The sequence below is a fragment of the Prorops nasuta genome, unplaced genomic scaffold (assembly GCF_024137725.1).
Source record: "Prorops nasuta isolate Cenicafe-Biocafe unplaced genomic scaffold, Cenicafe_Pnas_1.2 PNAS00033, whole genome shotgun sequence".
Taxonomy (NCBI): domain Eukaryota; kingdom Metazoa; phylum Arthropoda; class Insecta; order Hymenoptera; family Bethylidae; genus Prorops; species Prorops nasuta.
In genome coordinates, this window is record NW_027116830.1 from 2,076,875 (window position 1) to 2,090,628 (window position 13,754).

General features: G+C 37.6%; 4 protein-coding genes across 9 annotated transcripts; 2 read left to right on the plus strand and 2 right to left on the minus strand.

Annotated features, from left to right (window-relative positions):
- Positions 1–27: 27 nt before the first annotated feature.
- Positions 28–13,579, minus strand: Rpp25 (ribonuclease P protein subunit Rpp25). 6 transcript variants are annotated; one of them, XM_066743440.1, is made up of 6 exons: positions 4,401–4,676; positions 3,442–3,509; positions 2,217–2,327; positions 1,963–2,141; positions 1,785–1,880; positions 28–239 (listed from the first exon to the last, which is right to left on the minus strand). In XM_066743440.1, the coding sequence occupies exons 3-6, from the start codon at positions 2,325–2,327 to the stop codon at positions 41–43; spliced, it is 585 nt and encodes a 194-aa protein (XP_066599537.1). In that variant the 5' UTR covers positions 3,442–3,509; positions 4,401–4,676; the 3' UTR covers positions 28–40. The 6 variants fall into 6 exon arrangements, with proteins under 6 accessions (XP_066599537.1, XP_066599536.1, XP_066599533.1 ...); XM_066743439.1 differs by lacking the exons at positions 3,442–3,509; positions 4,401–4,676 and adding an exon at positions 13,496–13,579; XM_066743436.1 differs by lacking the exon at positions 3,442–3,509.
- Positions 4,902–8,928, plus strand: LOC136783297 (aromatic-L-amino-acid decarboxylase-like). Its single transcript, XM_066743352.1, has 12 exons — positions 4,902–5,225; positions 5,325–5,438; positions 5,499–5,550; positions 6,022–6,092; positions 6,162–6,530; positions 7,098–7,336; positions 7,391–7,565; positions 7,663–7,828; positions 7,902–7,954; positions 8,024–8,220; positions 8,292–8,369; positions 8,483–8,928. Exons 1-12 carry the CDS (start codon positions 5,025–5,027, stop codon positions 8,619–8,621), a joined length of 1,854 nt encoding a protein of 617 aa, XP_066599449.1. The 5' UTR covers positions 4,902–5,024; the 3' UTR covers positions 8,622–8,928.
- On the plus strand, positions 9,487–11,785 carry LOC136783300 (tyrosine decarboxylase-like). Its single transcript, XM_066743360.1, has 2 exons — positions 9,487–9,992; positions 10,075–11,785. The coding sequence occupies exons 1-2, from the start codon at positions 9,792–9,794 to the stop codon at positions 11,581–11,583; spliced, it is 1,710 nt and encodes a 569-aa protein (XP_066599457.1). The 5' UTR covers positions 9,487–9,791; the 3' UTR covers positions 11,584–11,785.
- LOC136783349 (peptidyl-prolyl cis-trans isomerase H) lies at positions 12,719–13,465 on the minus strand. Its single transcript, XM_066743450.1, has one exon. It carries the CDS (start codon positions 13,277–13,279, stop codon positions 12,725–12,727), a length of 555 nt encoding a protein of 184 aa, XP_066599547.1. The 5' UTR covers positions 13,280–13,465; the 3' UTR covers positions 12,719–12,724.
- Positions 13,580–13,754: the final 175 nt, after the last annotated feature.

Here is a 13,754-nt window from a genome sequence, read left to right on the forward strand (position 1 = left end):
GACAAAAAGTGTCATTGAATTTGTGGAGTAGTTATTGATTTCATAGTTTCTTCGTTTTCATTTTCTTCTGTGGACTCATTTGCTTTTCCTTCCTCGACATCTTTTGTCCAGTCCTTAAGCCCATTGACGCAAATTCTTCAGCATCAATGTGACTCACGTTTTTTTCTTGATCGATACCATTCTTCTTGACTGCTATGTCTTCCCCCATATTCCAACTACCTTCTCCAGGAGCTTGATAGCTATAACATTTTATTAACACCAATTAGTTTATACCATTTATAGTTTCCAAGCAAACACAAATTATAATTATTATATAATGTGGAAATAACGCAAAATACACCTATTGTTGTGTACTATTTTCGTGGAAGTTATATAACTTCTTATTTTTTATTAATATTACGTTAGTGTATATTAACAAAATACTAATAATAGTGTACCAATAATGTAATAGTAACAACGGAAAAATTTACATACAAAATGTCACAAAGCCGACAATTTTAGTCAGCCTCAACTATTTTATTGTAGTAATCAATTATTTTAAAGACTTTCAAATTAAGAATTTCGATCATTCCAGACATTTAATTTTAGCTTTTGGTCTTTATCTATTTTTTGCTGTAATAAATATGCTGTTAATAATAAATTACATGTTTAACAGTTTATTAGCTTTTCCAAATCTACTAACATTAAAAAATATAAAATACAGCTATTTAAAATTTGTAAACACCAAAGATCTGCCTCCTCAAGAAGTAGTGTAATGGATAAAGTAACAGTCTCATAAGTAAAAGTCAAGGATCTGATTTAAAGTCATAATAGAGGAACCAAATTCTTTGGAGCAAATATATTTAAGATAATGAATATATCAATGACTATACATAATTTCAAATTAGATTCAAAAGTAAAAATTGAATAAAAATTATTTTGAATATTTTTCTAGTTTTAGCACATGATTTTAATTTGAATGTTTTAAGTCATTTTTGAATCAAACTTTGTTTTGTTAAACTATAATATAAGATTTGTACAAAAGGTAAGACTCTTGTATATTTAGAAAATCAAGCCTTTCAGAAAAAATGTTTCAGAGAAAAGTTTTAGGGTTCCAATTAGTTTATCCACCAAGCTCACAACTTTGACCTTGAAATTTCGTTTGAAGGTTCCATGAAGATCACAACATTTTTTAAATAATAAATCCTTTATGTCATTACATACTATTGTAGCTGTTATCAAGAGTTTTCCAAGATTCTATATCCATTTCTGCAGTTCATACAGTCGTTTAGGAGATATATAAATTTAAATGTTACATAGCTGAACGATCTTGCGCGTCTAAGCGTGGTGGTAATACAACTACTTCAACAAAATCCATATCTATATACAATTTTGAATTGAAATATCTTGTAAATGACTGGAGGAAATAAAAATTAAAAAGGGGATTTTGGAAAGCTCTCAAGGCCAACTACAAGAATTTGTAAATATATACAGGGTGGTCGATTAAAAAAAAATCAACGTGACTTTCACCCGTAACCTTCTAATGATCCTTCGAGATCAAACCAATGATACCATCCAATGTTTCACATTAAGCCATAAAACATTCGTTCAAAACATTTTTTAGAATATTTATTTATTTAAAAAATAACCAACTGGAAAGTTTTAAACTGATTACCCGGTATACGTTATATTACGCGTCATGTTTTGACATATTGTAGCATTGAAACTGCAATATATCTGTGTTTAATGGATTCTTTATTTTTCTACGAAGAGTAAAAACAATTTCATTAAAAAATATTCTTTACCCATTGACGCTTTTGTCTTGAACGTCCCTCAACAGAGCTATAAATATTTCCGGCACTTTACGCGTCCCCTCCTCCTTATCCTTCACCAATTTTTGCCTGTGCAATAATTTTATTAATAAGAGACGATTAAAAAAAAATTGTGGTGTGACGGTGCTAAAATTACTCGAGTTATAATTACTCCGTGTATCGAAGATTCGTGATTTGATGAAGTCCTTGGTGTTTCCTCTTGAAAAGCTCAGAGCAGCTTATGGTTTTTACTACACCCAGGCCAATACCGGTCCACACAACACCCGAATGCTTAGGAAAATGGCTTATAGCGTAATTTAAGACATTTCTAATCTTCGTACCGCTTTTCACCTGAAAAATAACTGCGTTAAAATCGATCGAAAGAATTAATTACATTAGTGTTGGTAATTTTGCAATAAAAATAACCTTCATTTTTAAAACATTATTTGGCAAATTATTAATAGGAATATCGGGACCATTGTCAGAGATCTCTAGCTGATAGTTTTTTGCACAGCTCTTCTTGGTTTTCTTGCCCATCTGGAAATAGAAAAGGAATAAATAATAATTAAGGTTATGATAAGAATGAAGAAGAATTTTAGTCAGTAGGTCACGAGTTCAGCAGGGTTTTTAGAAATCATTGAAAATTTCCATTGAAATTATGACGCATCATAGATGCCGGCTATCAGTGGAGATTAATTTGTGGGATTCCAGAAGAAGAGGAAGTGGATGAAAATGGGGGTGGTTGATGGGTTGGAAAATCCCATCAATATTTTGCAGTGAGAGAAAGAGAGAGAAAGAGAGGGGGGGTTCGATCACGAGAGGCACATATATATATAATATATATCGAGCTGAGTAGAGAGAGGGTGAAAGGGGTTCTGTGGAGAATGAAGCTTTGGCGTAGGCGTATATGGTGGTGGTATGCAGCATAGCGGACATAGCGGACCGACACCCAGACGCCATATTGCATTATTAAGCATCCTTCCCCATTTCCCCTTTCGTCTCCCCACATTCCAGCATTATGAAGCCGTTTTTATCTCCTTAATACCCAAAGGGGATAACCGCGACCTCTTCTCTCGCTTTCGATTTCCACTCGCAATACACAAATAAGCTTCCAGTAAATGACGGTTAAAAAAAAACTTAGAGGTTAGGATAAAAAAAGCTCTCTTTATTCACTCACGTGGTTCGATATCTTAGCTCTTATGAAGGAAAGAGTGTATAAAAAGTTGAAAAATAAAGGCTGTTATACGAGAAATGAGTAAAGCCCTCCAATTCTTTTGAAAAAAAACCTAATGTAAACAATTAACACTGTGCGTTCTACGCGCGTGGCTTGAAATGAATTCTAACGGAAAACGGTTATAACATGACTAGGCAAGATGAACGAAAGATGAAAATAAGGGAAAATAGGGAAAAAGTCAATGACGAAGGGCGGAGTCGCCGAAGAAGAAGCGTTTCAGGTCGTTTCTGGGTTTGACGGGTGCCTTTGCTCTGGTAATAAGCGACGACCTCGGAAAGTTTTCAGCATCCAATTTACTCGAGTGGACCCCGCCGTGACTTTAGAAAGATCGAGCCGCAGAAACGCAGAGGAGTAGAGAATTTCTCTAAGAGAGTTTTAAGGGCGATCGTATGAATATTTCACACTTTTTCTTCCCACCCTGGAATGAGATTCCTCTTCAATCCTCGAGCTACATATAACCCGTCGATCTTCCTTCAACAGCCCATCTACACAAGTGGCCATTTTTAATTTTTATAACCTAATTTTCTCTTAGAACCACTTTCAACGACAGATCTACAAAAATTTAGTTTTATATTGAGAGACTACGTAAAATTCCGTGTCAAGTAGGTAAAATAAGTATTTGTTTACAATGTGTTACAACGATCCTTTAATAAAATTTAAAAGGTGAGAAAGAACGTAATTTTATACAATTATTAGCGGTAAACTTAGGTTTTTCCAAACGTTGAACTAAACTATATATCAAATGTTGAATAATCTTTCAATTTTCATCAGTTTTAATTTCTGTATTGGGAAACTACTATACAGAAGTGAAGAAAATTCTTAATTAAACGTCTAAACCAGTTTAAAGTCCCACCTAGCACGACAAATCCTTTTGGAATTGTACTCTATGAGATGAGAAATTAATTCTTTCTGAACTCGTAATGTTTAAAAAAAAAGATTTGAAATTTTTAAAGAGTTTTAGATAGAGAATTCTCTTTCAGTCTCATAAAATAAAACTACAAAATTATTGGCTTAAAGAATTTTTCGTACTAGATGGAGTAGTAAATGAATCAACCGTAATGGTTAAGACTTCGTCAAATCGAAAACTCAACACTTCTGTTTTTAAAAGTGCAATTTGGCATTTCCCGACGTATATTTATGGATAAAAATTGTTTGCAATTACGTACCCTACTACTTTCTTATATTTTTCCCAGTGTTAACTATATAACACATTTTTATGCACACAAATTATAAATGTATTATACAAATAAAATTCATGATTGTATACTGCCAATCGGTAAACATAACCTCCTTGTATCCTTCGTTTACTTTCCGTGAAAAATTCTTGTAGAAATGTCGTTACAGGTTCTCGCCCCTCTTTATTACTTCCTGCTAACCATTATTGTTTATTCACCACGTTGCTAATTAAAATCACGTTCAATTGCGATTTAGCCACACGACAATCTCCGACTGATGAGGTCGTGACTTATTTTCAACAGCACTATCTCTTATCCTCCGATATTTACGCAATTCAACGTTCATCCTTACATTCCTCCACTTGCACAAATTCCAAACGTGCAAGTAATACATTGTCAATAAATTAATGAAATAAAGGAAAATAATCAAAAGTATCTATGGTCTATGTTCTTAGAATTCCTGGCACTTTTTTCCTTATTGAAAATTGATCGAATATCGAATCCTTAATTGAGAATTGAATGACGGGCGTGGAAAGAAAGCAGGTTAGGTGGGGGGTATGATGTTAAGATGGAACGATTCGAGAATGAAAAGAGGACGAAGAAGTGGGACCCGAAGGTCGCGATTGCGCAGGAGTATATCAGGCAAAGGATCCTTTTCGAGATCCTTGCAAGGATGTCATTCGAAAGTTGGCTAGTCGTGGCTCTTCATCGGAAATAAATCGCGCAAAGGCGGGAATAGCTCTGATCTTAATTCGACTTCCGGTTGGATTAAAAATTCGTTTCGTATACACACATAAATAGAAAAAAACGTTTGGTGTACGCGACATGGATATTCAAGAATTTCGCGTGAGAGGAAAAGAGATGGTCGAATACATTTGCGAGTTCATGAGCAACATCGACACCCGGAGGGTCACACCGGATGTTGGCCCTGGCTACCTGAGGACTCTCCTACCATCCGAGCCACCAACTGAACCAGAGCCCTGGGACGATATCATGAGAGACGTAGAATCGAAAATCATGCCAGGAGTCTGTGAACAATTCCAATTTCATTATAAACCACTACTACTTCTTCTTCTTGTCCAATGAATTTAGCAATAATTGGAACAAATTGGAAAATTCCAACAGATCACGCACTGGCAGCATCCACGATTTCACGCATACTTCCCAGCGGGAAATTCCTTCCCGTCTATCCTGGGGGACATGTTATCCGACGCGATAGGATGCATCGGATTTTCCTGGGTGAGTTTGAACGATTATGACGGATCGTCCCTCTCAAATTACATAGTTTGTTTGCTTTAGGCGGCCAGTCCTGCTTGCACGGAACTAGAAACGATAGTCTGCGATTGGTTTGGTAATTCCTTATTTACAATGTGTCCTCTTAATTCAAGCCAAAGAGATGATACACTCTTAAGAAGAAAAATCTTATCTTTATCTCTATAAAGGTCTCAATTAAAAAGTTATTATATAAAAGAATTACAAATTATTTCTTATTCCTATCGAGGAATAACTATTTCAAGATCTTAATTATCTTATTCGTCAGGAACCACTTGGATAATCCAAAAACTCAGTAGAGGTTTCTAGAAAGGGATTGTTAATTCCAATTTACTTTCTAATTAAAGTTTACGTATAAAAATGGTATAAGAATTTTATTCTTAAAGTCATTAGTTCTATATGAATTTATCGCTTTGGCATCAGTTGATTAGATGTTCCCTATATATATAAAGTTAAGTGTACAAGGAGAATCGCTATTTGTAATCTCTTTCAACGAGAACTATGTCTTTTCTTTTCCTCCCCCATCTGTCTTAATCCCAAATCCTTTTAGGCAAGGCGATCGGTCTACCGAATGATTTTCTTTACTTCAGCGAAGGTAGTAAAGGCGGAGGCGTTATACAGGTGAAATAATAAATTCAGTAAATTGTATAACTCGAACACTAATAATAATACAATCTTTCTTCGACCTAGGGTTCGGCGTCCGAATGTATATTGGTATGCATGCTAGCTGCAAGGGCTCAGGCGATCGCGAGACTCAAGGAATCAGCAGCTCACTCGCACCTAGACGAGACAGCTCTTCTTGGAAAATTAATGGCCTATTGCAGTAGGGAGAGCCACAGTAGCGTCGAAAAGGACGCCATGATATGCTTCGTTAAGTTGAGAATCCTCGAGCCTGACGAAAAAAGTGTCCTACGTGGCGAAACTCTACGACAGGCCATCGAAGCTGACACTGCCGAAGGATACGTTCCATTTTTTGTCTCAACTACCCTCGGCACAACAGCTTGTTGCTCTTTCGACAATCTCAAAGAGATAGGCCCTGTCTGTAAAAAGTATCCTGGTGTGAGTTCTCGATTTTCATATTTTTAAAACTGGGTCCTCACTGAGCCAATATCAATGGATTTGCTAAGTCAACATTTTCAACATAGTGGTCACCACGACTAAAGTGCTGATCGACCAGGTTGATGGTTAACGTTGACTCAGTGAGGTTGAAGTTAAGAATGTGCGAAAGCAGCTCTAATTAACTTGACAGCTGTGTATTCTATGTAATATAAATATAACATTTGTTTTAAAGCTAGCTGGTTGTTTTCGCTCAAATAACACACATAATGTAAAAAATGTTCCTGGAACGTGACAACGTAGCAAACTCAGTCCTGAAACGTTTTAGGACCGTTTTTGACACTTTGTGTGCTTTATGAGGAGTTTAAGTTGGTTTCATCAACTTTTAGTTAAGCTATGGTTAATTATATCTGTCAGTATTTTCCTTCAAAAGTAAAACAAGATAGATATATGTATAGTAAAGAGTGACATAACTTAATTAAATGTTACTGCAACTAGTTCTAAGAGAGTTAACACAAGAATTCCCTTTCGCAATGTTCTACTAATATTCCGAGAACATTAACTATTTAGGTATGGTTGCACGTGGACGCAGCCTACGCTGGGAACGCGTTCATTTGCCCGGAATTGAAATATTTGATGGGTGGTGTCGAATACGCCGATTCCTTCAATACGAACACCAATAAATTCCTCTTGACCAACTTTGATTGCTCCTGCCTCTGGGTGAAGGACAGATTCAAACTCACGAGCGCTCTGGTCGTTGACCCGCTTTATCTACAACACACGCACGCGGATACCGCTATAGATTACAGGTACTCTTTTTAACGACGCCAATCTCCTCTATTTTAACAATTCATCTCGCACAGGCACTGGAGTATCCCCCTCAGCAGACGATTCAGATCACTAAAGCTCTGGTTCGTCATCAGAAGCTACGGTATTTCCGGTCTGCAAAATTACATAAGAAATCACGTGAAACTTGCCAAACGATTCGAGGCCCTAGTCAAGAAAGACTCGAGATTCGAAATCTGCAACGACGTTGTGGTAATTTTTTACATAACAATAATTTTTTAAAAGTATTATAATATTCATAAAAAACAATTTGAAAGAATTAAACAAATAATCCAGTGTCATTTTGCAGCTTGGATTGGTGTGTTTTCGAGCCAAAGGCTCGGATAAATTAAATCAAAAACTTCTGAGTACCATAAACGATTCAGGAAAAATTCATATGGTACCTGCGAGGGTCAATCAACGTTATACAATTAGATTCGCTTTAGCTGCACCCAACGCTACGGGCAACGACGTTGGTAAGAATACAATTGACGATAAAGATTACAATAAACAATAATATGCGTGATTAAAAATCCAAAAATATTTCAGATATCGCATGGAACATTATCACGGATTACTTGTCGGATATATTGGAGTCCAAGGTAACGAGGAAAATATCGCAAATGACGTTGCTCTCCTTTCATTTAAAAATATTCCTTCGACTCTTGTAGGATGTCATGGACGAGCTGGCTGACATCCGGGAGAAGAAAAGGAAAGCAACCTTGGAACAGAGGAGATCCTTCTTCGTACGAATGGTCTCCGATCCTGCGATTCAACCAGGATTCACGAAAACTCCGAATCGACCAGGAGCAAAGCTTGATACACAGGCTACGATTGGTGGAATTTCTTCCAATAGTCCTGCTGCAGGGTAATGTCGTACTGTATAGTTATCGATTATTGAATGACGTCGTAGAATACATTGAGAATGTGCATTTTCAGACGTTCCTGGATTTCTTGGCCATTGGCATATCTCATGCAGGCGAGAGACTCTGCGGATACGAGCGAATTGTCACTTAGGTATGGAGGACAATAAGCTAAAATATCGGGAAATATCTGCAGATAATTATAAACCTTGCGTCATCTTCCAGCAACCTTTAAACACTAATACAGTATTTTCCATACATGTACAGGTTTCGTCATTTGGACACTATGGTGAGGTTGAAGGCTGGCGGAACTGGAAGTCGTCGTGGTAGCAGTAACGGCTGTAGTCCAGATCCTTCCCCTTCGGTGTCGCCCTCGAGGGCTAGGTCACCCAATGGAAGAGCGTAAACTACGCATACCAACCTAGGAAAAGCGTAAAAAGACCAATAAACAAAAAGTCGAGAAAAATGTTGACAAGAATTCCAATAAACCGTCGAGCCAAAAACACTTGGCAAGAGTCTATCTCTCTTAAAATTTTCTTCGTTAAACTTACCACTGAAAGTAACGATAATTAGGCTCAATAGTGTAATAAAGTTTTAAAACAGATCCTACCATCGATTCTTCTCTATTCAAATAATCTGAAGAATTTTCCAGCGTTTCCCCATCACTTTCTTCCAATTAATGGCAACTCATCGATTTTCCGTCGGATTTTCTTCCTGAAGATATGGTTTAGGTAAAGAGAAAAATATAAAATGGAATTGAGAAGCTTTTTTAAGCCACTTGCGATACTCGGTTTTAATTAAGAAAATTCCAATGGGAATTCGCGTGAGACCATGCATGAAAGCTTTTACCATCAACATGTATTTATCTATGTACCAGACTAGTTTGTTCGTTGTTGTGTTATGCACAGATTGAGCGGTGACCTGTCACCGCATCCGCACGGGCCGTTGTAAATGTAGGTGAAGAGTAAATGTCTATTTTTGTATGGAAGATAGGCAGGGCGAGAAGGGGCTTCGTTTATAGGGTTTACGCTCCAATCCTCCCTCCCAAGCCCCCACAGCTTATTCAAAGGAACCTAGCCTTTTGTCTCTCCTTCTATACCTCCTCTTCCTTCTCTTCCATTACCAGCCGATCCCTCCTCAGCCATTGATACCAATTCTTCGATTATCTAGCATCTCCATTATTCAATATTCAATATATATCCACAATTTACTTCTACCTTGAGCAATTAAACTTTGTCCACACTGCAAAAAAAGAAAAAACAAAAGAAAAATTAGCAAATTTTTAATCGTATAGCTCGGTGAGTTTATCTGTCGGTGCTGCACCGAAGAAGAGTACGAACAGAGAGAAAAGAGGTAGGCGCGCATAAAACTGACCGGCGCTTTCCACCAGTTTACAGTCTACTCTGGATATCCGTACGAGGCACGTAATCGCTATCGTGCAGTGAACAATAACAGTTTACTTTGTAACAAAAAGTGCAAGCTAATAATATACAGTTGAATAGAGGAAGAGAGTTTTGCAAGACGATCATGGCTATTTAAAAATTATCTAAGCGTGTGGAAGTATACAATAATCAAAATGAACATAGACGAGTTTCGTGTACGTGGTAAAGAGATGGTGGAGTACATTTGCGAGTACATTCGTACCTTGGAGGGCAAAAGGGTCACAGCCAACGTAGATCCTGGATACTTGAAGGCTCAGTTGCCCAAGGAAGCACCGGCCAAGCCTGAATCCTGGGACGCCATTATGAGAGATGTCGATAACAAAATTATGCCTGGAGTGAGTAGTCCTTCCTTTGTAGAATACAATAATAATCTTTGTGCAAGAAGTGTTACTAAAATGTCCTTTGTGTTATACACAGATAACACACTGGCAACATCCTCGTTTCCACGCCTATTTCCCTTCAGGAAATTCCTTCCCATCGATTCTGGGTGACATGTTATCAGATGCCATTGGTTGCATTGGTTTTTCTTGGGCTGCGAGTCCAGCATGCACGGAACTGGAAACCATAGTACTGGATTGGTATGCAAAAGCTATTGATCTTCCATGTGAGTTCCTCTCAGAAACGAGAAAGGATGATAAGGTGAGTGTGGACGGTGGTAGTGGTGGTGGTTCCGGAAAGGTTGCTGGAGGTGGAGTCATCCAGGGCTCCGCATCAGAGTGTATCCTAGTGACGATGCTGGCTGCGAGGACCCAAGCAATCAGGATGCTCAAAGAACAGGATCCAAAGATAGAGGATTCAGCCTTCTTACCAAAACTGGTGGCTTACTGTTCCACAGAGTCTCATTCCTGTGTAGAGAAAGCAGCGATGATCTGTTTGGTGAAGTTGAGAGTTTTGGAACCAGACGACAAGTGTCGTTTAAGGGGTAAAAGACTGGAGTCCGCCATCAGGGAGGACGTTGCGAATGGTCTTGTACCATTTTACGTATCTACCACATTAGGATCAACGGGATCCTGTGCTTTCGACGACCTCGTAGAAATAGGACCTGTCTGCAAGCTCTACTCGAGCGTGTGGCTTCACGTGGACGGTGCTTACGCCGGAAATGCCTTCATCTGTCCGGAAATGAGACCTCTCATGGCAGGCATCGAGTATGCAGACTCTTTCAACACCAATCCAAATAAGTGGCTCCTTGTCAACTTTGACTGTTCTTGTCTTTGGGTCAGGGACAGGGTGAAACTCACTTCTGCCCTGGTGGTTGATCCTCTGTATCTTCAGCATGCCAGATCTGAGGAATCCATAGACTACAGGCACTGGGGCATCCCACTTAGTAGAAGATTCAGAGCATTGAAGCTCTGGTTCGTGATGCGTTCGTATGGTATCATCGGCCTGCAAAATTACATAAGGAATCACATAAGGCTGGCCAGAAGATTCGAGGCAATAATGAAAAAAGATAAAAGATTTGAGATTGTGAATGATGTGAGAGTGGGACTAGTATGCTTCAGGCTAAAGGAGAGCGATGAGATAAATCAGGAACTGTTAGCGAACGTCAATGCATCTGGAAGGCTCCATATGATACCAGCTAGGGTCAAGGGCAAGTATACCTTAAGGTTCTGCATCACCAGAGAGAACGCCACAGACGATGACATTAATTATGCAGTGGACGTGATCGAGGAACACGCCACAGAAGTGATGTTGGCCCATTATGAGGGCACAGAGGATGAATTCAGAGCCAAAGGACCAAAGAGCCCTGCTGCTCTTGATAAAAAGCTCGTGCGGAAGTTCAGCTTCACCAGAAGCGTTACTAGGGATGTTTACAAGAGATCCATCTCGAAGTCGAGTCTCCACGACGGTGCCACTCCCATTATGGTCGTCGACGACCACTCTCAGGTCGAGACTATTGAAGAGGACGTTTTTTGCAATAGTAGGTAGAATGCGCTTCAGCTCACGGTGTCCAAGAAGAGGAACCAGCTCTTGTCGCTGCCGTGAGCTGCTTGGATTTTATAGAAAATCTAATCAATCGGTTCAAACAACCAGTCTCTCCGCATACCTGAGGAATAAAATTATTCATGAATACTCTTTAAAGGAAAATGGAACATGGAATCTTTTAATAGTACAAACAAATACCTCTTATCATCTCTTGACTTCATTTTCTATTACTTCTCAAGCTTCCAGAAGAATTCACTTGATTAGTGCTTTGAGGTTATTTCTAATTCATTTGTTCAATGATCCTGCGTAGCTGTAAATCTTTAGAGTGATTGTTGCACAAGTCTGATGGCATGATTTTGCCACTTTCTATCTCTTGCAAGTATTAATAAAACTAGTTATTAAGGGATAATTGATCCCCGACATCAAAGAAAATACTATGTTGTTATTATTAACCACGTTAATCCCTAATGTACGTCGCTAATTCATATTTACGTATACTATTGAACGGTAGTGTTGTTAAACATAAAAATAAGCGAGCGCGAGAATTGTATTAGTATGAATCTTTCTGAGTAATTGAAAACTTGTTCGTCCCTTCCTTTTCTAGAACTGTTTTTTCTTACATATAAACTAAATATGAAATGTATTTAATTTACTATTGGACAGCAAAGTGAAATATGGCAGTACTTAGTAGTTGTATAGATTTTCCAAATTGAATCTCAACAGATTAATGTATGTAAATATAATATTCTTCAATTCAATAGGCTACAAATTATTTGTTTAAGAGATAAATACAGCGATTGAAATGTGTGTATTAAGAAACATATGTATAAAACATAAATAAATCATTAAATGAACAATAAATAATAGATTTGTCAATTTCAATTCATTTTTATTTAATTAGGAATTAGATTTTGACAAAATCTTTAATCAACAGCTGTTTAGAGGCTTTGCTGCTATTCCAATGGCCAAATAGGTTCCATAGAATATCATTGGATTGCTCTAGGCAATAGTAGTACAATCAACTTATAACTAAAGCTTTCGTATATAAAAATGCATTCTACTTATAGATTAGATTAAAATATAAAATACATTGAGTTCATTGAACTTTTGTTTGAACAGTATTTATAAGTGTCACTGCTCACAATCACATTTGGCCACACTGTGATATAGTTACTGGTATCTTTGGCTTATTATTAGGTCCAGTTGGGACATTCTCAACTTTCCTCATGACCAAAAGACCATCAATAACTCTACCAAAGACAACATGTTTTCCATCTAAAAAATTACATTTGGCGCAAGTAATAAAAAACTGACATCCATTGGTGTCCTTTCCACTATTGGCCATGGACAGTAAACCAGGAGAATCATGCTTCAGAGTGAAATTCTCATCAGGAAATGTTCCTCCACCGTAAATACTTAAAACTCCTGTACCATCACCATTGACAAAGTCTCCCCCTTGAATCATAAAGTCTTTAATGACTCTGTGAAAAATCGCTCCTTTAAATCCCAAGGACACCCCATCTTTTCTGTATTCCCCAGTACAGAATTGGCGAAAATTTTCCGAGGTCTTTGGACAAACATCTTCAAACAATTCAAAAATCATACGACCTATCTCTGTGGTGCCGACAGATACGTCGAAAAATACAACTGGATTGTTTGGATTCCTCAATTGAGCTTGAATCTGATTCCATGTTGGCATTTTGCTTGTTTTTCTTAATCTCCACTGATAATTTGGTTAATTTACATTTAAATACGGAGTACTACAAACTCGTGTATACATAAACCCTAACCTTCTTAACTTAAAATATACCGCGTTTTCATTCAGGCAAGAAGATCAAATGGTTATGAAAAGGGTCGACCATTTAGGAAGAAACTGCCAATTAATTTAAAAAAAAAACATAAATTAATTACTCACCGCTATAGCTGTAATTGTTCAGGAACAGTTTATTCTTCAAATTTAATTACGATGAAGCGTAATTTGAGGTTATATTACCGGTAAATATAAAATTTATCTCATGTCTACTATAGCGCCATCTTACGATATCTGTTCTAATTAATGATCGTTTCAACCGTTCCACCAGTAAGCGATTATCATTTGAAGCTTGGAGTAGTTGGAGTTTAACAGATTATCCGTTAGATAGCGTCAATAAAACGCCACAATATAACCTTGATTT